The sequence below is a fragment of the Trachurus japonicus genome, chromosome 10 (assembly GCF_045865225.1).
Source record: "Trachurus japonicus isolate A0001 chromosome 10, Traja_1.0".
NCBI lineage: Eukaryota > Metazoa > Chordata > Actinopteri > Carangiformes > Carangidae > Trachurus > Trachurus japonicus.
In genome coordinates, this window is record NC_140916.1 from 12,830,741 (window position 1) to 12,857,536 (window position 26,796).

At 40.9% G+C, this 26,796-nt stretch overlaps 1 protein-coding gene across 1 annotated transcript; it reads left to right on the forward strand.

The window, feature by feature from the left end:
* Window positions 1-528: 528 nt before the first annotated feature.
* On the forward strand, window positions 529-25,757 carry LOC146979493 (solute carrier family 4 member 11-like). Its single transcript, XM_085789331.1, has 20 exons — window positions 529-747; window positions 10,359-10,409; window positions 11,222-11,308; window positions 11,799-11,842; window positions 12,240-12,459; window positions 12,558-12,639; window positions 12,886-13,009; window positions 13,453-13,662; window positions 17,367-17,451; window positions 17,614-17,739; window positions 17,892-18,005; window positions 18,710-18,842; window positions 19,157-19,230; window positions 19,906-20,149; window positions 21,610-21,716; window positions 22,036-22,201; window positions 22,449-22,622; window positions 23,314-23,509; window positions 23,759-23,928; window positions 24,961-25,757. The coding sequence occupies exons 1-20, from the start codon at window positions 687-689 to the stop codon at window positions 25,025-25,027; spliced, it is 2,535 nt and encodes an 844-aa protein (XP_085645457.1). The 5' UTR covers window positions 529-686; the 3' UTR covers window positions 25,028-25,757.
* The last annotated feature ends 1,039 nt before the right edge of the window (window positions 25,758-26,796 follow it).

A 26,796-nucleotide genomic window follows, 5' to 3' on the forward strand; every position in this document is an offset into this window, starting at 1 on the left:
ATCCAAGCATTCACACCCACTTCACACTTACACAGTTATTTCTAATGCTTCTGATATGTGTGAGTGTAACTTTATGAATGTGCCCCAATGGAAGTTGACTTTTGACCCCAAGACAATCAGGAAAGCTATAATGACTTCCAATGGAAAAGGACAACATGTCATAGAAAATAGTTCTTTTTGAGCTTAATAAGAGTTTACGTGTATACAGTGTACTGTCCGTAATGTCACATTGTGTTCTTGTATTGTGATAAAAACAAAACAAGACCTCTGATCAGTGCTAGGGGACATACCTTTGAATAGAAATTGTTGTATGCAGCCATTCACATGAATAATCCAGCCAAGCACTTCTCTGGGAGATGATTTAGCATCACAGTAAAGTGGCAAATGTCTACAAGACAATGGCATTAAAATATCAATGAGTCCCAGCATGGGTTAAAAGTAGTTTCCTCACACCTTCCTCCCCCTTCCATATCGTCTCCTCATTCTCCAAAGCCGTCCTAAAGTCAGCTTCACTGTGATTGGCAGAGAGGACATTAAAGTGTTATTCATTGGCAGTGACCCAGTCCCATCTACCTGTGGGCCTGCCTGACTGCAAGGCCACTCATGCTGCAACTCACACACAGGAACCACATTATCCAGTCATATCCGAAATAGCACAGAGTCTTGGTTACATTACCAGAATCCTAATGAAAACTAAAAAGGAAACCGAGGAGACATCAGGGGTCACTGTGAATCATTTTGCTGAAGGTAAGTAGTAAAAGCAAAATGTATCTGATCATTAATGCCTGTTCTTTGCTTTGTGGGAGCCTCAGATGAAAGGGTTGTACCTTACCAGGAAAAGTTGGGCTTGTTTTACTGCCTTGTTACTGTTTAGTAGCTTGTGACTGACAATATCTTCCAATCTCACGCTGAGAAAAAACTGTAGCAAACTGTAGCATTTATTCACAAATATTTTATCAGAATATCATTAATGGAGAATAAAATGTGCAATAAGTGGCCCTATAATCTAGTCCGTGTATGTATTTGCATGCATTTTCATAATGCATGTTGATATGCATTGAAAGCTTTTGGTTGAAGATGTGATGACCTTCAAGGAGAGAGGTCAATAATATGGACATGATGGGCAGCAGATCAGTAAGAACAGTGAAACATGTAGATTCAGTGGTTAAATGAACCAGCATAGACAGCTGTAATACAATGGTGTCTAATTGTTTATTTTAGAATAAACAGGGAGATAAAAAATATAGCGCTGTATATAAGAAATAACCATAAGATGCAATTTCTCCTGACTCCTCAGTAAGTATAATAATCACACTGAATGGTCTGTCTGCATGTGCCCATATTTAATGTTTGACTGCCATCCTTGACATGCACTCTGTTACACATTTATAGCTCCCAGGCAGTAAAATATTTTCAACAAATCCATTCAGTAGCTCCTGGAACTCATCTAACACTGAATCATGTAGCTACTGCTGAGTGATGAATATAATATTTGTCATAAAGAGGCCTTATGTTTGTTGCTTTTATAACCAATAATGCAAACATCATGTGTGTGCTGTGCTTTCCCCTGATAAAGCCCCACAGTTTGTTCTTATGTTTGTGTTTCCCTCAGTTATGCCCCTCCGGCGCTCATGGAGTTAGATTAATGTTTCACAACAGACTAAACCAAGCTCACCGTGCTCTTGCAGTGAACCCCTCGACCACAGAACATTAGTTTATTAATGTAACTCTTATTGCTTTCCAGGCCTCTTTGTTAGCGATTGTTTGGTCACTGTTTGACCTACTGCTTTACTGACTATGAAAGTCTACAGCATATATCTATATTTCTGCTGATGAAAACAATCAATTACTCAAGAGAACAATGTGCTGACTGCTGTTGATGAGACTTACTAGAAGATATAATCTTACTATAAGTGTCTGTTGCAATGCTTTGTGTTAGAAAATAGCAACAAATCACTCAAAAATATTAAACATCTGTTCTAGTGTATTTAAAAATTACTGAGGTCATTAGACTTGCAATATATTTGGCTGAAAAAGAAACTAAAGGTAAAAATAAATAAAGGAAGAAATAGCCAGTTTACAGTCACATATGATATCCAAATACATATTTCAGACAATCAAAAAAAAGAAAAGAAAAAAAAAACATAACATCACGTTCACTACAAGTGGCACACTGGAGCAGAGGCCTACATTTCAACATAAAACTTGCTCAGTGATTAATTCCCTGACAGATCTGGCAGAAAATGTGTTTGTAACTGGTTGCAAAAGATTTTCAATAAAACACTGAGGCCCGAGGATTGACACTTTTCCCAGGAGTGTTGTTTTTGTCTCCATCAGCTCTTAAGCATTGAACAGGGACATAAAAATAGGAAAATAGGTTACAACCTGCTCTGACAAACCAGTGCAGACAAAAAAAAAACATCTCAATTATGTGCAGTTTCACTGTCAAGTGTCAAGTATGAGAAACAAAGGGAGAAATACAGTTTTTCATTATTACACCCTCAACAGAGGCAGACTCATGGGGGCTGCCATGCTGCTTTTGAACAATAGACTGCGCTGCCATCTCATGGCAGCCGAGGGAACAGTCATGCCCACACTTCTTTTTGTTTGCTTTTTTTTTTATTTTTGTCGTTGCCTTAGGCCAAGTAGTGATTGTTTTGGAAGTTGCCAGCTCAGCCAGTGTCCCAGTTCTCATTTTGTTTGCATCCACCCACCCGTCACAACCAACGCTGCCCTGTTTGATAAAGAAATGTACCGAACACAGAAGGTTCACTGTACTTGCCTTTGGAGTCAATTAAAAAGAACCTGCAAAGTTGGTTCACAACTTTTTAGAAAAATAACAAGCAGGTACATTGTGAGCCACTGTGTCTTGCATTTAGAAATTCAATGGAAGGAATCCACAGGGAGTAAGTCACTGGCTTATACAAGGACTATTTGTTTTGGACTCAAAATTACTCCTCTGCGGAAAGTCACACAGTCTTACACAGGTCATTTCTTTGTTCATATTAATATTCCACAGTAGCGATGAAGTTTGTCTCCCGAACTGTCAGATAAAAACACTGCATTACAATTCTTCCTCCATGTGCCTGCCAAAACAAACAAGTGGAGTTTGTTACTTCGGGCTAAACTGAGCATTCCTCTGGAGTCAGACTCCATCAAAAACATCACAGTCTGCATAAGCAAGTGATAGTTGGGTCACATTGCCTCCATCAGTCGAGTTTTATTCAGACAAATAAACTCTTGGGAGGATTTTTCAGGACATCTGTTGTTTGTCTGCCTACATGTGTGTGTGTGTGTGTGTGTGTGTGTGTGTGTGTGTGTGTGTGAGAGAGAGAGAGAGAGAGAGAGAGAGAGAGAGAGAGAGAGGGAAAATCAAACAAACATTACATTTGTGATGTTTCATTTCTTGTTTTATCTTTGTTTAAATATTTCATTGTTGTTATGATCACACTGTCTGGTTGTTATTTCTCTTCCTTATGGGAAAACACAATGTGCTTCTAATTAGTCACAACATAGAAACACGTATTATTATTATTATTATTGTTATATTTGTTATTATTATACCTGGAGCATATATAAAATATGGAAGAGTGAGAGAAGAACAAATCAGAAGTAGCTGGATTGAATAATAACTGAATCAAGGACTCTAAGGCAGTGAGTGTGGGGTGTAATTATTCAGAAATATCCAATCTGTATATTGATTAATTGATCAATTGTTGTTGTTGTTTTGAACAGTAGACAACCAGCAACCAATTATTAGGCTACTTAACTGTGTTATTACTGTCTCAATTGACTTTGAGTTGTGTCCAAAAATCGAAATCATCAAAATCGAGTCATGTTATCTTCCTCCACCTTTGCAACAACTTAGCACCGTTAGCTCGGATGAAGGACACATGACAGAGATGCACATTCCCACTCAGCAGAGAGTCGCTGTCACCAGTGGAGTGAATTTATAGCTTCTCCAGTTTCCCTGCGCAGCGGTCTCACAGTGAGTTCACAGTCTAACTGCTGGGGGCAGTGTGTCTTCAGTTTGATCCTTGAACCAGGCTTCTGTTTCATGCACTGCTCTCACTAGAGCTGTTTTTTTTGTGTCATTGCACCTGGTTTGCATCAGGCTATACTTCCTTGTAGTCTATCCTTGACAAAGTCTGACAGGGCAGAGCGATGCGTGCTCCTCACACAGAGCGCCTATCTGGCTTTAGGCGTTGTAGCAGTTATTAGGATTCCACAGATCTCTGCCTACATGGTATCAAAGGGAAGAGAGAATTACTGAACTAAATATCTATGTACGCAGACAAGAGGAAAAGAGTGACCTTTGCCCCCCTCAGACTCAACCTTGAAAATCACTGAGCTGATATTTATAGTTATGAGTATCTTGTGGAGTTTTTGACCACTAGTTGTGCTACTGAGCTACATTTTACATTCACATTTTAAGACTTGGTTGCTGTTTTTTCTTAGTATCTTGATGCTTTGTGCTATTCCACTGATCAACGGCTGGTTTCAGCGACATGCAGGAGCTCTAGGGACAAAAGCAAGAAAGGAGAACATTATAGGCAAATTGTTCTAAATGTATCAAGTTTCGTAATCATGAAAGATATTCAGTACATGCAATTCATTTAACATGGAGAATGAACCGAAAGCAGCAGCAAAAAAAAAGAATAGAAAAGAAAAACACCATAGCCGAAGCACAACACCAGTGGGTTTAACTGATAAAGCAGTGAGATGTAGAACTTTTATCTACCTGTGAAACAACATGTGCACTGCAGAAACAAAAAACTCATCAACATTGTGCAAAGTTTCACAAAAAAGAAAAAGAAAAACTTTCCAACAAAACCAAACTTTTTAACATTTTTTCATTACATTAAGAGAGGATGAGCCAACAAGTTTAAAACCTAATCCCCAAATCCTATTTACTTATTCAATTACTTGAAGTTACTTCCAGTCTACTCTGGTTCATAGGCACAAGGACCCAGCAGAAACAAAAACCCCTCTCACCCTCCACGCCTCCTCTTCCTGCCCTCCCTCTTCCTCCCCCCAAACCCATGTGCTTTCTGGAGGAGGTGCAGGGAGGTAATTCAACCTCTACCATGAGTGTGTGTGAAAGTATATTGAGAAGGGATCACCAGTGAGTACAGGGTGTTAGGGAACAGAGAGCGAATGATGATGGGTTGAACTTTGGAAAGTGTCTCTCACCTATAAAACAAAACCAAAACAACCAACTGGAGAACATGGAAGCCAAAAAGGTCCTCCATTTTGTGCCATCTGGTAAGTTTTACAGGGGTGGAGTGGGGGTGAGAAGGTCTTTCATGGTGCAACCTGAGCCAAATGTGTCAAGCATGTGGAGAGACCCTGTGTGAAGAGTGTGTGTGAGTGTACTGATACAATAGTTACAAGATGTTGATAGCGTATGTATTGCTGGCATTTGTCTTTAGGAGTGCAATAACTTCATAATGTTATTGTTTTCTTTTATTTGGTCGCGTCTGTGGGTACTATTTGAACATTTAATCTCTTTATATCATTGAAAATGGAAACCACAGAATGTGAGCAAGATGCTTTTATTGCCTGGAGAGCCAGAAAGTTGGTCAATATTTACAATATGGCAGTAAATGGTAGCAGTCATTGCCTGTTTTTACAACAGATCTGAGTTTCTGCATCTGTTTGAAAGCTGTTGTAGTAGGTACAGCATCAGTGAAGGGAATTGTATATTACACTGATTCAAGAAAAGTATTTATATGGTTCAATTTCCTATTGTTGTAATAAATAGGAAAGTTAATAATTTCAAAAACATTGTAATGTGTCATGTTAATTCTAAAAGCCTAGTTTGCGCTATGAAACATATTCTTTTATTGCTGCAAAGTAATCTCCATGTCTATCCAACACAGAAACTAAATGAAAATTAATACAAATTAACTGTCAAACACTTTAACCCTAATCCTACGGAGTAGTCTTTGTGTTCAGTTTCTCAGTTGTGAGGATTTTTCTTTGTCTCAGTTTCTGACAGTAAATTGAATGTGTTGAACTGTTGGTTTAACCCAAACTATCAATCAATCATTTTAATCGGCAGTTAAGTCATGGCAGCCTCATAATACAAAATACAAATGTATTTCTCTACACTCAGTGCCTTTAAAGGGTTAAAACAGTTCTGCTTGAATTTTCTCAGGTCAGAGATTAAGAAGATTATCTTGCAGAAAAATGTCTAATGTTCTAATCTGGCAAATTTCAAAGCTTCTCACTCTTGTTAAATACATTTTTCTGGTTGAAGTTGATGATAATGAGTTTCAGTAGCAATGCTCTCATCACAGATGCTGCATCAAACCTAAAATTTCTCTGTTTGTTGTTACTATTTTTTTCACATTAAGAACTGATTTTTATCCACTAAGGCCTTAATATGATTAACAAGAATTAAACTATTTGAGCTTCTGAAGGATCTTTGTATAGCGACCAAGCACAACAATGTAATTCAGGAACCAGATCACCGTTTTTCAGAAACATTATTGATAACAACTCAACTAAAAATGATTTAAAAATTACAGTAGCTGATCTCTACACAGCTGAATATTGTGAATAATTTGCAGTCTTCTTCCACAACAGACTTTAACACATTGCCCCAATGCCCCACAGCTGGTCTGTTCAACCTCAGCAGATCATAAGTCCACATCCTTTGCACTCTGGCATCTTTCTTTGGCCCCCAATTAGTGGCCAATCTTCAATCTCCATTTTTTAAAGCGATTTATTGACCAACCGACTCTGAACAACCTCAATGATACATATCAATCATGGCTAAGCACTAACCACAGCATTGACACAGACCTACTGAAGGTAGTTCATGATCTATGAGCTGACAATGCTGTTTCTATCTTGGTATTATTAGGTTAGATATCACTAACCACCATGATGTGTTTTGAGAAGTAGCTTGGGCTTGGTTGGTTTGCATTTTAATTAAAGGGACATACGTTTCTGGTGTCTATAATAATGTTGACACACTGTATGTGTGACCTCCTCAGGGATCACTCTCATGCCCATCTTTAGACTGTGTGTGCCGTCTCACACAAAGCTATCATCATTATACTGATGACACACAGTTGCACCTTTCCCCCAGGAGACTTCAGCTCTGTTAAATCACTGCCTGAGGGACATAAACACTTGGATGCCCCCCAATGTCCTCCAGCTTAATTATAATAAGTCAGGTCCTTGCTTTTCATCACTTCAAGACTACCCAGAATAAGCAGCACCTTGTCTCAGACATGCATTTATAACTTTTTGGTTGGACTATAAGACCTGGGCAGAGAATAGCTAATCAAATTAAAGGTTTCAGAGCTGACAACTAAATTTTACCGCCAGCTACTCTTTGACATTGTCATTCAGTATGAACCCTTGGTCTTCAGGCTTAGGCCTTTTGCTATGGCAGATCGTAATAGTGCCTCTTTCCTGTTTTCATTAGTCATACCATTTTAAAGGCACATTTATTCTCCACTAGAATGAAATGTGCTACAGCCTGGAATAGATGTGGCAGTGCTTTCTTTTTTCAAAACATGACTGGTTCTCAGAGGATTAGTGCCATGTGTCACAGAAAACGTCTGAATGAAAAGATGTGTACTTTAGCTGGTAAAACACAAGTTGTGTGACTGTGGTTACTGTTGGTCCGGTGATCATATCCACCATGGTGGATAAACAAACACCCGGCCGTCTTTGAGGTCTTGAAGTGGAATGAGCTGTGGTTCCTCCTTCCTGTTATTTGCTTTATTTCGATACATGAATGTGTACATTGTGACCTACAGTGTATACACTGTTCATGGTGCAGCTGTGCACACCCTGCAAATTAGTCTTGATAAGACTGACTGCTCAAACGTTAGATACAAGTGAAACGTATTTCATATCAAAGAACACAACAGGCACAAACATGAAATGCAGGCCTTAGTATTCAAAAGAAAAACTTCAGTGACCCTTGACTATTATGGACACCATGTCCCTTTCTCCTTGTACCTTGTACAGTTCAACAGTTTAACAAAGTTTCAGATTTGTAGCTCGGAGCAGTTGTTTCCAAAGACCCAACAAGGATTCTTCTGTTTCCTATTGCTCAAGGACATCCTCTGCCAACAGATAGCAGGATGGCAGGGATTAATAAAACATCCCTTAGGCTTAAAGTCAGCTCAAGAGGAGGATAATGGGAAAATGAATACATTTAAAGTGTGGCCGTGCTCTTTTAGGAACGTAAACAGATACATTCTTGCCAACTGAGATCCAAACACACACATTTGATAAACTAGATTGCTACTATAACCCAAGCTGATAGTGAAGAGCTGCTATATAGAAAGAGTGGGCTCAACTTGTGACTGATGTTCAACATGAGGCATCATAATCTTATAGAGAAGAGAAACAAGATGGATATTGATATAACAATCCAAAATGTACTTATGTCCTATAAATTCAATGATAACTTGTCTAGAACTGCATCAAAATTTCAATAAAGCATGTAGAGGGAAAATAGACTATTTTGAAGGGTAGGTTCAGTGTCAAAGTTTCCGGTGTGGGGAAATGTGAGGCATGACTTACGCTGTAACTGTCAACACCATCAGACTGCACTGTAAGCACGAAGAAGTGAGGAAACAGGAAACCACCAGGAGCCATGGTAACCTACTGGCCTGCAAAAAAGACTATAAAATGATGTCTGACAGATTTCACTGTAACTCTCAGTAGTGAGTGAACAGTGATGGCTGGAGAAGAGCAGGTGAAAGCTGGCAGACTGACTCTCCTGTCAGATTTCGCAGCACATGTGTCAGTTATATCTCTTCACGCAACACATCTGGAACCGATGAGAAAAGTGGGTGGTGTTCAGAGGCATCCAGGCTGTGATAGCGTCGATCCTGTTCATGATAAGATACAATCGAGAGGATTCACACAGTAAACTTGACATTTGTCTTTATGAGACAAGACTGTTAAGCAGACTAAATCATCCTCCTCACACCCGGCTCTGGCACAAACAGCTCACTGCACAAGCTGCACGGCACCCTGTTGTCTGTACTGACTCTTGCAAAGAGGGGGAGGCCTGGGAATGTTTCGTTTAATCTGCTTTGAGATATATCCTTGCCCAGGAGCCCCTGGAGCCAAACTCTGCCTGAGGCAAGGAAAAGCTCATCCGTATAGCCACAGCAGTGTCTCAGAGATACATGACCGCCTATACAAACATCAGACACAGCTGGTGTCAGATTTTTGTCTCAACTGAGCGTGAAGGGGGTTGTTATATTTTACTGTCTACTTCAGTATCTCCATATGGCATCTGCGCTCTTAGTTTTACGCCACACAGTGTGTCACATCACTTTAAAAAGGTCTTTAAAGTCTAATGAGAGTCAACAAACTGTTATGGATGATTATTTTACTTTTTACCATTTTAGTTCTGTTTACACAGTCTCCGTTTGTGACAGGAGGAGTGGATATTTTTCCTGCAGGCTACAAACCTGCTGCTGAAAGCTCCCTGGCTTTGTCGTGTGAAGCTGTAAAGTCGAGAAGAAGAAACAGGGTCATACTGTGTCGGTCCTCATGGAGTCCAGTTTCACACAGTTTTATCGCCATGTGCAGGCCAATTTAACTGTGTCAAACATCTTCATGCAAACATATTAAACAGCAGTTCTGCAATGGAGGGACTTTCATTCATGTGCTAATATTTAAGATTGCATGGTGTAAGTGTGCCAAAGTGGACTAAGGGTTTGAAGCACGGGTCATATGTGTGATTTAACTTGACTTTCACCGCATTTCTTTTCCCATCTCTTTACTCTTTACAATGGGCACAAAATCAATCAGTCAGTTAAACACTCCCCATATAGCCTATGATTTTACCTACAGAGCAAACACTTCCCAGGCTGCTAAAACACACACATCTAATGTAACCTCCATGTCCTTGCTGGTAGCCAAAGCCCTGGTGTCATTTGAGTCACTGTTGAGGACGAGAAGGACAGAAAAAAAAAATAACATCCTGAATTAAATCTCAAAATTAAAGCTGCAACTATCAACATTTTCATATTAAAAATGGGTTGACATGACAGAAGTACAAATAAATATCACCAGCTCTGTGGAGCTTATCAACGAGCAATGACTCCAATGTTGCCCCAAATCTGCTCCATGTGTAAATAAGCCAACATGTCTTGCCATGTCTGCCTGAGACAGTGATACTATATTAGCGTGTTTGTTTTTTACCACTCTTACTGCATCCTCCATGTGGTGAGGTGTTCATGTATACTGCTTAGAAACTTTTCTTACCTGTTCAGTCCTAATCTGCTTTTAAGATGCTAACCTTTCTGTAAAGTGATTGATAATTTAGCAAGTCAATAAATCTGAGTTAATCTGTCTTTTCTCGCCTACAGAAGATCCATCTAAAGGGAGGTCCAAGAATGGATATGTTTTCCAGGAGATGGGTGCGTAGCTGCAAAAACACATGTATAATTTACTTGCTTTTTCTCAGCATAGATCTTTTACTCTTTCATGTACTTGATATGATCAGCGTTGGAAAACATGAATCAGTTTTATTTCCCTTCAGGAATCTGGAGATAACGCACGTTAATTTATCGCTGCAGTTATTTATGCTAATGCCAATGTTTCTTGCAGCTCACTGATGACCCATTTCACATGCTGGTGAGCACAGCCAGTCCCATCGCTGTGTGTTGAGAGGTTAATTAATGGGTGAATAACGAACCAGATGATCTCAGAGTCAATGATGGGGAGAGGGAATATTCATAGCTCAAAGCTTCGCTCATGAAGGGTTAAGGTTAATTCTCCGATTCCACGGGCTGGTTCCTCTCAGTTCATAAAACTCATACTCAAGGTGGCATATTTATCTTTTATACAATGAAGGAATTTACGAGGGGCTGCTATTGTTATATTGCTGCGTGTCTGGTTTAAGGGTTTTTTTTTTATTACGCATCTCTCCCTCCCTCTTGCTGTGTTCTTGTCAACAGATGGCCTCCCTTACTGGAGACACTGTTAATGTGACTAGCATCGCATCATAACCTTGACACAAAGAACAGTTTTATCTCAGTGTGCCTTATCGCTATCAGGCAATAACTGAGGCTGCAAAATGGTCTTTATTATTTTCTGTTTATTTTATGTGGTTCGCTTGGCTGTAAAGTGAATTTGAACAATGCACAGAGCGGTTTCTCCAACACGGAAAGTTCTCGGTTGAATTCAGAGTGCTGTATGTTGTAGAAAAACACTTGTGCTTTTTCCACAGAGCTGCAGGATGGGGAGCAGGAGAACTGTGGCCCAGAGCCTCCTGCCACTCACACGTATGAGACCCCGATCCAGATCAGTCTGTCTGGTATGTAGTGTGTGTGTGTGTTGTTACGTATTATTGTGTGGGACTACTACTCATGTGTGGGACTTGTTCTCAGAATAAATATAAGTCTCGGTCTTTCATCTGTTGAAATTAACAACTCATCACATTGGTTTGCTGTTTGGTAATATCCTCCTCTAGTGACTTTCATCGTCTGAGTGTAATTTAAAGCCTCTGCAATTAGGAAACCCTGAGTGCCAGCTCTGATTCACTGAGCCAGGATAACTGAGACATGAACTTCATGGAAATGAACTGACAGCCAGTGCTCCCTATTAACCGTTAATACTCGAGAGAACTACTAGGCTACTGTGTTTTACTTAGCGCCGGTGCTAACCTTAGAAATGCAAAGAAATTAGGGGAGTAGAGATTAGGGTGAAAGATTTGGTGTTGAAAATTTAAGCAGTGTGTGCGAGTAAATATTTACATAGCTGAGTTCATTGTGTTTCTCTCTCTCTCTCTCTCTCTTTATTTGCAGATCCTGAGGGCTCTGGATTTGGGCTTTTAAACACAACAAGAAAAGTGAGGCACAGTTATTATATATGTGTTATGCCACAATCATCCTTGAAGAAAACCTGCATTTTTATTGCTTCCTTTGCATTTTATTCAACCACTGATTATGCAGCCAAGAAAATATTATACTTGCCGTCTACTTTATGTTAAAGAAACCACCTCCTGGTTTAGTTATATTTCCCAGCAGTGCCTCATATCCCTATAATTACTAGCCAGACCTCAGTTGCTAAATGAGACCTGTGCTACATTTCAAAACATCAGTTTTGCAATGAGAAGGATACAGAGGTTTTGAGCAACTGCTGGGCACAGGACTAAATCAGAAGGCGAGCCTTTAACATTTCACCTATTTGCACCAGGACGTAATTACACCATCAATCATATTCACTTTGTTCTTGGCTCCTACCAGTATGTGAAGCCAATGAACTTCCAGGAGGAAGTGCGTGCCCACAGAGACCTGGACAGCTTCCTGGCCCAGGCGAGCATCCTTCTGGACGAGAGGGCTGCCACACTAGACGAGGTCCTGAGGCGAATGTTAACCCATGTGGTAGAGGACGGTCTCGGGAGCTGCGACGTAGACGAAGTCATGAACTCATTGTTCACAGATGCTGGGGGAAAGGAGTTTAATGGTGAGAAAAAGACTGTAGAAGTACATTTAAAGTCACCTTTACATAAAATGTGTGTTACTTGATGTAACACACACAGTCTACATTTTTATGCTTCACAGTTCACCTTCTGTCTGAGACCATTCAGGGTGTGACTGCTACTTCCACTGGCGTTCGATACCAGCAGTCCTGGCTTTGTATTCTGTGAGTTTACCCCCAATAATATTGATGTGAAAGGAGCTACTTTAACCAGTTCTTTAAGCTTCTGCATCAGTGCCTCCCGATGAGTTCATTTGACTGTACAGGGAGAAAACACGAAAACTATTTTCATTGGAAAAGTAATTTTGTCAAAGGGAGTCTCTAACATACACCTGCCAATACAAAAATGCTGCAGAATCAATCATTTATGCAACATTGATGAAAAAATGAACAGATTTACTTTCAATTCAGCTCCAACGTGAGGTCCCTGCAGAGGCGTCATGTCTGTGTCGCCCGCCTAGACAGACCGCAAAACTGGGGGGTCAACTGCTGCGAGGCTCGCTACGTCATCCTCATCCTGGCTCCTCCCAGAACGGTAACTCTGTTTAAAACATTTAAACCAATCTGCACAAAATTAAGCAGCATTTATTCTGACAATTTTTTAAAACTAAAAACCAGAGGGTCACTGTTTCCAGATTGTTAAATATAAATATGAGATTGTTTGTTGATCCTTCTATGATAATAAAGTCAGTGTCTTTGTGTTGCACTGACAGAACCACAAATTTGATTGTGTTTGGCTGCTTGTTGCTTGCATTTTACTCTTTTTCTGGACAAGTTAGAACAAAATATAAGCAGTTAATCAGAACAATTGAGAATTAAAATAATCAGGTCTTCTGAAGTGTATTCTGGGAGACTGAATGACTGTTTAGGGCTTGGATCTCGCTCCATCAGCTTTATCCATAAGCTTTCTGTAGGATGCCACCAAATGTGACTGAGACTGGTGAAAAATACATCAACCATATCTTCATTTGTGTTTAGAAAAGCACCAAGACGGCCATCGAGCTGGGTAGGACATTTGCCACGATGTTCTCGGACATTTCCTTCAGACAGAAACTCCTGGAGGCCAAGACCCAGGAGGAGTTCAAACAGGAGCTGGTCTACCAGCGACAGCAGCTCTCCATTGTCAGCGAGAAGCCGGTCGAGGAGGAAGTGGACAATTCAGATCCACGCAAAGGCAAATCACTTGAGGTGTGAAAGTAGAGCAAAGTTGCAGATGTAAAACAGACACGGGCTCTGGGTCGTGATCAGAGCTGAATTCACTCATTCAAGCTGCCATAAAACACGGGTTATTAGTCATATATAAGAACATCGGTGATGCCAAAAAGCATTAACCTAGAAAAGTGAACATAACACAATACACAAACGTAACTCTACCTAACAAAGCATACCCACTTGTAAAACAAGCATTTATACTCTCTACTGACTGCTAAGCACATGTGGAGACCACCCTTGTGTTTTCCCGCTCCATCCAGGCACATAAAGACGGGGTGCAGTAAAGTAAAAGTAGTTGAGCCTTATTATCCTGTTTCCACACTTTATCAGTCAGGCCGGAGGAATGAGAAGCAGGTGGGCAACAGATGACACGCTGCCAAGGCTGCCATGGTTCTTCTGGCGGCAGAATGTGCGCAGCTCCATGTAATGATAAAAGTACTTCATTATGTGCAGTGTTTAAATAAAGAGGAGATGTGTGTGTTCTGCAGGGGGGGGGGGGGCAGACAAATACTGCCTGACACAGAGAGCGTCATGTATCAGGGCTGTAAAAGACTCAAGTTAACAACAGGTTGTGGCTACACCTGATATTTGAAAACAACATTCAAGTGTAATTGACTGCAGCCTTAAAGAGATAGTTCAACATTTTGGCAAATTGGCCCATTGCCATAATCCCTACAGCCATAGCAGTAGGTTTGTTTAATTGTCGGTGCAAGCTATTTTTAGAACGGTGGAGCAGAGCTGCGAGCTGCTCAGAGCTACGCTACGGAGGCTCATGGGATTTCTTGGTTTCCCTCATCAAACTCATCAAATACACAATCCAACAACTCCAAAACGCTCTGGTGGACAAGTTGTGACCTGCACATTCACCACGCTATGAGATAATAATGGAACGTCATGAGACAGAGTTGTTTTCGAGGTAAATTCATGCAAAACTGCTGATGCGTGTTGCCGTCGGGGACAGTTTTTCAGCAAACAGTCTCTGAATTTACCTCTAAAACAACTCCGTCTCGTAACGTTCCGTTATTATCTCATAGCGTGGTGAATGTGCAGGTCACAACTTGTCCACCAGAGCGTTTTGGAGTTGTTGGATTGTGTATTTGATGAGTTTGATGAGTGAAACCAAGAAATCCCATGAGCCTCCGTAGCGTAGCTCTGAGCAGCTTGCGTCTCTGCTCTGCCGTTCTAAAAATAGCTTGCACCGACAATTAAAGGTAACGAACCTACTGCTATGACTATAGGGATTATGGCAATGGGCCAATTTGCTAAAAATGTTGAACTATCCCTTTAACTTTTAGGGCCCTAGTTTCGTCGACCAGGTGAAGTCTAGCATCAGCGCAGCTTCGCCACGCCAACGGGGTGTGGCCCAGGTCCATTTCGCAAGTTTGCTGGGCCGCGCAGTCAGACTTAGACTAGCGCAGCCCCTCCCCTCGTCCCTCCCACCGGCGCAAACGGTGAAGAGGGAGGAGAGAGGGCGGGAGGGAGACAGGAGGAGGAGAGAAAGGCGTGGAGTGGGTTTGACACAGCCGAGTCAGATCTTCACCAATCAAAGGAGCTCCTCTCCTCACCTTTAACTGCGCGGCGGGTGATGCGCGCTGCAAGTTTGTCATTTTATACTTGGACATGGACGGAGGAGACAGCGACGCCAGAGGCCGAACCTCTCCCAGGAGGAAACAGCTGTTTTGGTCTGGAGGTCCGAGCTCAGAGTGACCAATAATGAGTTTACTAATATACTTAACCAGGTTGATCTGATATACTGAGAACCCCTACCCAATCTAAGAAACAACTAATACACTAATAAAGAAACTCACATTTATTCAAACCCTATGTAAGCAAGATGACAGGTGTACACTAATCACAACATAAACACAGACCATGTGGATTAAATCAGCGTAAAGGACTCGCGCTCTCTCTCTCCCTCCCTCTCTCTCTCTCTCTCTCTCTCTCTCTCTCTCTCTCTCTCTGTCCTCCTCTCTCTCTCTCTCTCTGTCCGTCTCTTTTTTTCTCTTTTTTTTCTGTGATAGAGATGCTGAGTATACTGTAGTAGGCTATATACTGACTATCTGATACCGAGGCTGTTGTGGTGGACTAAGAGAGATGATGATTTGTGTTTTGTTTTTCATTACGGCTGCGTGATGCGGTCGCTCTCCGCTAATGAATTAATAAGTAAATAAATAAATAAATAAATAAAGGGGATCATCACAAGGGCAGAGTGGTATCTCAACACGGCAGCGACATGCAGTCATCCACCCTCAGTCCTGCTTGGGACATCCACAGCTGCTTTTCAGTGCCAGTTCGTCCCTGCTGTGTTAATTCAGGTGGAGTTTCCATTACGCTGCCGACAGCCTTTGATCTCTGCTTTGATCTGACGTCAGATGTGACGGGACAATCTATATAGATATAAATTCACGTGTTGATTCCGTTAGTTGCATTAAATAGTGGTTATTGTGGATATTTATTGCATTGAAATGTGTCTGGAACTGTGGAGATCTGCCTGTGAGGTCTTGGTGACGTGTGTGCACTGCAGGTCAGTCAGCCAAACTTCCACTGCACCTGCTGCGCTCCGCGCTGCGCTGAGACTAGACCTGGTTGGAGGTGGCGAGCTTTCAGCGCAACCTCGGCGGGACATTTTCGGACAAAACTTCCACTGCACCAAGCTGAATCTGTGACGCCTCCCCCTGCTGCGCGGCCACGCCTATCTCAGCGCAGCGCGATCTGCCAATCTTCCAATCTGACTTTGCGCTAGGCTGCGCTGGTCGAAACTTGCATTAGACCGGCTGCGCTACCTTGCGCCACCTGCGCTGCGCCAGCAAACTAGGGCCCTTAGTCTATGCTGCTGGTTCAAAATTGTATAATATGAAAAAAAGTGAATGTAGGCCAGTTTCTTCAATTTAAAAAAAGAATTATTAAATGCATTCAAATGTATGAAAATGAATGCATTTTCTCAGGTTGTGGAGTCTTTTCCCAACTTTTTCTTACTCTCAAAAGTTTTGAGTCAGATGAATATTTCAACACAAGGTTGCGCTCAGACCACCTTCAGCACCGTGGGAGGAAAAAGGTCCCACAGTCACTTCAACGGGGGCCGCTGCGTCAGCACAGCGGGGGTCTTAAGGCTGATTCCAGCAGACTCTCTACTCCAGCAAAAAAGTTGGAAGCTCCCTCGACTTAGTGTCAGCTCAGCTGCTCTTAACTTTGATGTTTTTATTACCACAATTTTAAAAAAAATGGTGTAGTGTATGAAAATCAGGATGAGAATGTTAAGTGGAGCTGTTTTGTTATGGACCAGTTTGGATTTGAAGGTTTGGCTGATGCGCTGTGAGAGTTAGGTCTGCTGCAGTGCACTTTGAGAGCACATAACAACCGTCTGAGGGTGTTTTATTGCTCTGATTAAATCTTGTACAGTAAGGACAAAGCCGAGTCGTCTGCTTTGTTGAAACATTGGCTCTCTGGCGATGAGAGGAGGCCTCTGTCACTTCTGTTGCTCTTTAGCTCATCCTGACACAGATTTATGCAAATTCAAGTGCACAGACAAAAGACGGAAATGTTTTTGATTCCATGCTTGCACTGCAGAGCTCTCCAACCAGTCACACCACTTGAGCTTTTAGTATTGTGACTCCCAGAGCTAAGTACACTGACTGACGCATCCCAGTGGCCCTGACTAAATTCTGTCTTTTCCCTCTCAGTGCAAAGATTTCTTCAAAGCCGGTAAAGGTGTTTATGATGACCTCCGCCGCAGACTCCCCCTCTACCCGTCAGACTTCACAGATGGTATTAACAATATCTTGTAATCCTGCTTCCTAAGTGAACATATGTCTCTTTGGCTGATTTTTTTTTTTTTTACTGCTACAAAATCATGAAATGTCTTATTTAAAGCCTTACACTTTATGTTGGATGTTAAATATTTAATAACCCTTTAAATAATCCATCAAGGTATAACTGGGAAGGATCGCTGCCTGCTGAAGTACACCACCACTGCTATTTTCCTCTACATTGCCATTCTGCTGCCTGCTATCGCCTTTGGCTCATTGAACGATGAAAGCACAAGAGGGGAGATAGGTATGAAAGTACAGAAGTCTGTCTTCATTGTTTTAATCTGTAACAGCCATCCTACGGCTGCAGTACCACACAACCACTTGACACAAGTATGTGGAATAGGTTGGCGATAGAGAAAAACAAATATCAATAACACTTAATATATTTCTTGACAGATGTTCAGAAGACCATTGTTGGCCAGAGCATTGGAGGAGTTATCTACTCTTTGTTTGCTGGCTCGCCGCTCGTAATCCCTCTGACCACTGCACCACTGGCCATCTTCATAAGTGGTGTGTATTACGTACTATTATTTAATAAGAAGAGAATGGAAGCTGCATTATAAAAGTGTTTTCTATTTGCTAATTAGCATTAGTTTCCAAAGAATGTGAATGAAAACATTACAGCTCATGCAACTCAACTCAAATCTTAATGATAGTCATTAGGCAACATCAACTCACTCAAGGGAGATCAGGCAACAAGTCACTCTACCTCTGCAACCCTCCCCTGGTTTTCTGATGGCGCTTGAGGATTTAATAAGATCTGAATTAACATTTAATCAAATTTCTCTCATTAAGACAGAAATGAGAAGTTTCTCGGCAGCTTTTTTCTGGTTTTTGTTTGGTTTAACAACATGAAGTATTTACTCACTGAGAACCAAGTAGCTGAAAACCGTGGAAGTGAATAATGGATTTACATTGATCACAACGCAGCCTTTAAATGAATGATGCTGCTTTGTGTCTACCGCTGTTGTGTATTAGGCAACAGTCTGTTGACGTTATACATGATAGTTGGTAATGTTATATAAACTTATATCTGCAAAGAGTTACGATTTCATTGTAAAAACGTAGATGTGGTTTGGCTCTTTTCTTCTGCCTGTGAGAGGATATTTACAATAGTGTCCCGAACAATGATTTATCAGTCATTGGCAGCACTTAAGAACTAAATTTACTGTGAAACTGTTATTGGTGATGATATGGGTCTGTATATTTTAAAGTCATCAGGGGCATCTGTGACGACTACGACCTTGACTTCGACGCTTTCTACGCCTGCATCGGTTTATGGAACAGTTTGTTCCTCATCCTCGGAGGCTTATTCAATGTCAGTCTGCTGATGAAGCTCTTTAAACGGTGAATACACAACACGCACATTAATTACTGTGACATATCACAGACAGAATACTACATACTGCATTATATATGAAACAATGAAACAATGAGCTGTGTGGCTGGGCGCTGAGGTGAGGTCACTGATAAGACATGTCTTATCCTCCTGTGTTCAGCCATAATCATCAATACTGTTTTATGTACACCACTGCTATTGTATCCGTCTCTTTGCCTTGAATGAAATGTTATGTCTGTGGCTATTTTTACCAAAAAAACCACTTGTTTTAATAACACATGAGTGATCACGCCATGCTTGTTTTCTTGCCATTATCTCCCAGCTCAACAGAAGAAGTCATTGCATTGTTCATCTCCATAGCATTTGTCGGGGATGCAGTGAAAGGCACCGTTAAAAGTGAGTCAAGCCAAGGTCAGACTGCATGAGACAGTTTTTAAACGCTCCTGCAGCAAAGCCATCCCTCCACACTGCAGGGGAAACATCCTGTCTGTCAGATGTTATTGTTAATGCAGCCCTGCAAACACACATATCCATCACAGGGTCTTTAGAGAGAAGGCAAGCATGAATTCAAACTACCCCTCCCTCCGCTCCCTGTGTGTTGCATTGTAATTTTAATATGGTTCACTCTGTTGAGAGCTTTTTTCACCAGGGCTTATCAGCAGAGAGTAAATTAATGAATGAGCATATGGTGGATTCTCTAGAGCTTTCTGCCTTTCCCGCTCTCTGCCTCAGGCTATTGTAGTTTTCTGCCAAACTACAGCAAACTGAGTAAAGCTTGAATACCGTGCACTGCTCGCCATGCATGACTGCCTGAAAATACACAGTGTAAGAGGGAATTATATTGATGAGGCGCTATAATATGTATGAAGATACCCAGTGTAGTGTGAAATGGACATAAAAGTGTTTTTATATTATATTCTTAAGACCTGATTGTAGTGTAGGTTATGCTTAATGTGCCAAAGGCAAGAATTAATAATAATATGTATATAATAATTCATTAATGAATATATATGGCATATTGAGCTTTCTAGTTTGTGCCCGGTGTCATCTTCTTTTCCTCCCTCTCTCTAGTTTTTGAGCACTTCTACCACGGGCCCGTACTGGCGACAACAAACAGCACGGCGGTGCTTCAGCAGATAAATGAGATTCTAGAGAAGGCAAAGAACCAGACGCATCAAAATGAGACCGAAGGACACATGTCGGTCTTCCTGCCCGAGTCTTTGGTGATATGCACAAGAGAAAGGCCCATCCTCTGCCTGCTGCTCATGTTGGGGACTCTGTGGCTGGGTTACGCCCTCTACCTTATTAAAAGGAGGTATGTTCATTTATTACACCTCACAGGAACAGTTTGTCATTTTTGGAAATATGCATGCTCCATCTACTGCCAAAAGTTAATGAGAATATTGATGACACTAATATCAGTTGTTGGAGAGGTCGTTGCCCCTGGATGAGGAGTCTTTGTGCTACACTGAGCTGAACAGCTGCTGACTGTGGCTGCACATTTACCATGAACAATTACAACAGGAGCGTCCATCTTCTCATCTAATTCTCTGCAAGAAAGCAATCACCGTTTTCTTTACTTTTACTTAAGAGGAAAGTAGCAATACCACAGTGTAAAATTACCTCATTACCGCCAGCAGAAAGTCGGCCTTTGAGAGCAGCATTATCGAGAAACTTATCAAGAAACTCATTCTGTGAATTTCAAACATGGTGGAAAACCCTCAAAACTTCAGAGAGCTGTGAATAAAGTTCAATTTATAGGAACAGAGCATATATAGAAAACCTGCATTATTAACGCACTGAAGAACATTAAATGTCAATGTCTAATTATTCTAAATGGACGATGAATGAGGCATTTTTACTGATCACACTGTTGGGACTGTTCACCACATACATATCAAAATGCATATTTACTTAACTACTCATTTGTTTTGAATATAAAATCATAATCTGCAACGGAGCTAGCAACTGTCAGAGATGACTAGAAGAATAAAGATTATAATATTTCCCTTTGAAATGCATCGCAATCACTGCTGAAAAATAACATTTTACTCCAGTTGAACTGAATGTGCTTGTACTTGTAGTTTAATTTTGTGCTACTTTATACTAGTACTCATCTGGAAGATTGTTATTACAATTCATTCACATTTACATCTGATCTACAAATTCAAAGACTACACAGTAAATAAACAAATTACAATCAGTTCCAGCTCAGCCAGCTACATCTAAATGCTGCTGACATGTTGATGCAACAATGCAACAGTAATGTAAGGACCAGTTTTGCCTAATGAGAACAAGCAATGAAAACATGTATAGTGTTTTCCTCGTGTAAACATCTCAAAGAAATACTTATGTTACATTGTAGAGCTTCTACTTTAACTACAGTTAAGGATCTGAGTATTTCATCCAACAGTGAGTTTTATTATGAAGTATACTATTAGATGGAAGTAATTTGATATTAGTAGTACTCCCCATCCATGCCTATAGTACCTACATATTTACTCATATGAAGGTAGGAGAAAAAACAATGATTTCCCCCCTTAAGGTATAATAATGTAATACACGAGGTAGATAAATGTGACTATGTGTATTCCCATGTCTGACTCCTTCGATGTCATTGCTCTTTCCCCCTCAGTGGCAAACCTTCAGTGCCAGACATGGATAATTTTTCAAAAAGAGAGAAAACCCACTGTAAATACTGTAGTTGAACTTGCAGAATTTATTACATCAGGGTTGCAAAAGAGAGGAAATAAGCGTCTCTCTGTTTTCCCACAGCCCGTATCTGAATGACAAGATCAGAGAGGTGGTGTCTGACTGTGCTTTACCCATCTCGGTGGTGATATTCTCCTTCATTGGCTCCTACCTTTTCCTTGACATACAGCGTGAGTACAGAGCTTTCAAAATAAAAGAATTGACAGAAGATTACCCTTGAGACTCAAAGTCACAACCTTGGCGGGGAACAACTTACATTGTTCATAAAATCCTTTCTTAAAGTGGAAATATTTGTTTCCAGTGTGTGCTGTTGTTTAGAGTGGGTCAAGGACAAAGAGACTTTGAAAAACTTAGCTTCCTAGCAGGGGTGATTATGATTCAAGGATTCATTTTATCATTGTAGGTGCATCTGTTTCTTTCTTTTGTAAAAGGGATTATAAAACTATTTTTTAAATGTTTACATTCTTCTGTGTTGTATGTTCCTATTAGTGCCTGTGTTCAGTGTCCACAATGGCCCAATCTTCAGATTCCCTCCATTTGACAAGCTGTCTGGGATGAACACACTGAGTGCAGTCGGTCTGGGTTTTCTACTTGCTTTGCTCATCTTTATCGACCAGAACATCGTCATCTCACTCACACATGTACCAGAACACAAGTAAGACTCGATGATTTTATGTTTGCCGGTCAATAACAATACATTTAACCCGAATTGTGCCGTAACAAGTTTCATTCACAGCAATTCTTGTTTATCTGACAACTGTCTAAGTGGTTCTATTGTATCTCTGTGTCCACTTTTATTGGCAAACACATCCAGTCGTAGCTCATGATTAAGAATAGAAGTGCTGCTGCAGTCTTTCATCGACAAACCACTTGAAGCTCGTGTCTGTGAACGTCTGTACCAGGTTGCTAAAAGGCACAGCGTTCCACTGGGACTTAATGCTGACTGGATTCATCAACATCCTCATGTCCTGTCTGGGGTTGCCATGGATGCATGCTGCCTTCCCACATTCCTCCCTGCACGCCCGTCAGCTAGCCAAAGTGGAACAGCACGTAGAGAACGGACACCTCTACACGACGTGAGTAAAGTTAACAAGGACAAAAGGCGAGCAGGGCGCTGAAAGGCAGCAGTGAGTCTACACAGCCTCTTTAGCCTCTGTTTAAAAGTTTGGTAAGATACTGGGCAAGTAAAGTAAAGTGACCTTATCAGAAACACAAGTGTAGTCCATAAAACCTCATCATAAAACAATTTCAGTGTAATCTGTAAGACACTTTATATTCATAAAACAAAACAACCTTAACTCGAGGCCCTTTGACAACTTCACATACTTTAACTTCATCTGTATCAAGTCCAATATATACATATATATTTATAAAATTGTGAAAAGTTTGATTTAGTTGCTAACTATTCAAATATATTTAAGAGCAGGGTTAATAAATCCTTCATGGATGCGGTTCCTAACCTACAGGGTGTGAATCGCTCCCAAGCCACCATCTATGGAGTCAAATTCTTACAGGGATAAGAAAGAACAAGTTTCTGTCTTTCCTTTGAAGGACTGACCCCCGAACAAATCCTTCAACAGACCATTAAAAGACGGGGGAGAAAATACAGTTAGGTTGTCAGTCATGTCCACACTGAGGCTATTATCTATGATTAGGGGGTACAAATAGCCATTGCTTCATTTTAAGTGGGTTCTAACCTCTGCAGTGATGAAACACACGCCCTCTTACCACATAACAAGTGTACTTTCATCCGGCCGCCTGCCGCAGAATCGTGAGTGTGAAGGAAACGCGTCTGACCTCGCTGGCGGCCAACATCCTGATCGGCCTGTCTGCCTTCATGCTGCCCGTTCCTCTGCAGTGGATCCCCAAGCCCGTCCTCTACGGCCTCTTCCTCTACATCGCGGCCACGTCGCTCGATGGGAACCAGATGGTGGACCGCATGGCCCTGCTGCTTAAGGAACAGGTGAGCAGAGAAGAAATACAGACACTGTTGTGTGAAGTCATTTTCTTATTAAAACTTTTCTCATAGAAATTTCAAATTTTACCTAGAAAATAAAAAAAACAGCTGTTGGACACTCTTCATCTTGTAATGACCCATTGAGCTAGTGAATTAAGTAGAAAATACACACAATGACAATATATTATGAAAATAAGCTGATTAAAAAACAATGTACATACTTCTTACAACCAAATGTCTTACCTCTCTGTCTAGACGTCGTATCCTCCCACCCACTACGTCCGCCGTGTGCCTCAGAGGAAGGTCCACTACTTCACAGCGCTGCAGATGATCCAGCTCATCATCCTGTGTGCGTTTGGGATGTATCCTCTTCCCTACATGAAGATGGTCTTCCCCCTTCTCATGATCCTGCTCGTCCCTATCAGGTGAGTTGACCCACACCAACAGGGGGCAGAGTGGGACCAGGGAAAAACCAGCACAGCGCTACAACGTCTGACATTAATCTGACATTCATGCTGAGCTGTTTTTAGAGGGCCACTCCACTGCTCTAGTCAGAGGGGGTTCTCTCAGCGTGAACCCCGCTGAATAATGCACCATGAGGCTTTGGTAGGAGCCTTCTGACGTCTGAGAAAATAACCCAAGCAATATCATCAGTGTTACCTCAGATCCAGCTCAGAGAAATGTTCAAATGGAAAGAACGTGTCTCAAAGTGTGAGAGTGGAGTTTGAAACGGGTCGCTGTGGAGAGATACTGTCAGGCTGCATTAAACTGATGTGAGCCAGGGTCTCAGACTTTAATGCATCAACCTTTCATTATAAATAAATGTGTGTCTTTCAAGTCCCCGAATCTATAGATGTGAAATAATAAATTGCTAGCTGACCACTTCATTGAATATAATCCAATAATTGTCTCCATGGGGATTTACATTGTTGAGCACAGACATGAAGTACTTTTTCAGTACTGGATATTTTCATATGTATATTTCTACATTCATTCAGCTGCTCTATTTATAGGATTTTACAACATGTTGCATTGTTAAGGATAAAAGAATCCAACAGGGAGGGTATTAAATATTTAAATGCTTAACTCCACCCCAGCAACTTTAAAATGTTAATTAGACATTACTGCATTACAATTAATGATCAAATAGTTTTCTAACACTCACACGGCTCATTATTCTGCATGGGGCACTTTAACTTTTAATCATTTAAGTACATTTTACGTTCACTTGGGGAAACTTTCAGTGCAGGACTTCAAGTATTTTTAGAGCTGTTGAATGAACAATCTGCACATTGGGAGGATCTTCTGTGTGGTCATTTTGTGTTTCTTTAAAAACTGTCTAAACTGCTGTTTTGTTTTGGTTTCTTCTTTTTTCAAGGAGATTTATCCTTTTAGCTTCTGTTTCCATGTAAATAATGCATGTGACTGTATCATATTATCTCTGTGTTTTATCTCAGGACCAGCTTGCTTCCCAGAGTAATCGACGCCAAGTATCTGGATATCATGGATGCGCAGCACATGTAGAACAACACAAACCGCAGCGACAGGGAAAAAGACTCAGAACTCAAAGATGGTGTTAACAACTGAATGAAATGCATTTGGACTGCAAGACTTCAATGCAAGCACTCTGCTGGTAACCAGACCACCATGTACACTGCTCATTTCCGTTCTCACTGTTGAACACAAATGCACCATCTGATTTTAATATGTTACATTCCAACATCTTGTATTGTATTTAGTGATTTCCACTGTTAAGCTTCTCTTTTTCACAGACACACACAGGTCTGTGGTAACTGAAATGTCAGAGACAGTTTTTTGTATATTAAAAAAATGTTAATCATTTCATCTAATTTAAGCAACACCTTGTTTATTATCTGAGAGCTGCTTGGCTGGTGTCCTACCTGAGTTTAAAGTGGGTTTGAACAGGGATGTGAAAATCAGTGTAAGTAATTTTTTACCACTGTAGAGAATCCACTTATCACATAACTGAGAGAAAATAACTTCTCACTGTCGACAAGATGCCAAGTGAAGTGTCACCTCACACTGGAAAAGTTTTATGAATTAATTAAATATTGTAAATAAACAAATATCAATATCAATTAATGACACTAAAGCCAGATGTGATAAAGATAAATGTTACAATAGGTCAGAGAAAGACATACAACATGATGTATGCCATTATAAATATAACTGGTTTTGTGCATTGCAGTGTTGGGACTGAATCAAACTTGTGAAACAAATAAAAGCCCTTTAAAGGAAACAATGAATGGAGAATTATCATTAAGTCAAGTGAAACTCTTAGATATGACATTGGTTTCAGTGAGTATATAGAGGCACATTTAGGTTTTGTTGTTTTGTAAACTTGAATGTGTATGGATGAAGTTGCTGTGCAGTGATTAGTAGAAGCCCCTTTGGAAGCAATTACAACTCTGAGCCTCTTTCGGCGAGTCTCTAGAAGCTCTGCACACCTGGATTTGTGCAGTTTATCTGTTCCTTCCCAGGACATTCTCTGAAACTCCATCAAATGATTAGGAAACGACATCGAACAGCCTTGTTTAAGTCTCTCCATCAATCAATATTCGATGGGGTTTAGGTCAGGACAGTCAGAGGCCACTCCAGCTTTATCCTGCTTCTGTGCTTGGGGTCACTGCATCCCATAGCATCATGCTGCTACACTGCTTCACTGTAGGGATGGCATTATCCAGGTAATGATGAGCAGTGTCTGACTTCACCTCCCTGAACCCCTTTGTGCCCAGTTACTCAATTTTGGCTGGATCGCCCTCTCTAGAAAAGTCGTAATTCTTCCATTTCTTCCACTGTGATCATGGAAACACGCAAAGCTTTAGAAATGGTTTTATGTCCTTGTCCTGTCCTACACCTCACCACAATGAACATGAAGTCAACATGAAGGCCTCCAGAGAATTCCTTAGACTTCAAGGTTTAGCTTTTGTCCTGACATGCAGTGTGAATTGAGGGACGTTGCTTTTCAAGGACTAGAGAAACCGTCGGGGTGAACAGAGCAAACTGGACTGTATCATTTCTGTTTTAGTGAGTTATCGAGCACAGATATAAATGCCAGTTTGATCAATTTTATCCATTCAACTCATCTGCAAAAATATTTCATGCAGCCACATTAACATGCAAATCTAAATATTGAACGTGCACTATATATCATTGATACTGTAGGTGACAATGCAACACCTGCTCAAGTACATCACACGCAGAATCAGCACAGGGTCGTCCACCGAGGGTGAGGACTGGCAGCTGTGTTGGAGTCCTTCAGTAGATGGCAG

What these genes read in the sequence shown, in the direction of transcription:
- LOC146979493 (XM_085789331.1), top strand. Translation starts at nt 687, where the DNA reads ATGAAAACTAAAAAGGAAACCGAGGAGACATCAGGGGTCACTGTGAAT. An exon ending in AAGCACAAGAGGGGAGATAG is followed by an intron (nt 17,740 to 17,891) that starts GTATGAAAGTAC and finishes ATTTCTTGACAG; the next exon opens with ATGTTCAGAAGACCATTGTT. An exon ending in CCTTTTCCTTGACATACAGC is followed by an intron (nt 21,717 to 22,035) that starts GTGAGTACAGAG and finishes TGTTCCTATTAG; the next exon opens with TGCCTGTGTTCAGTGTCCAC.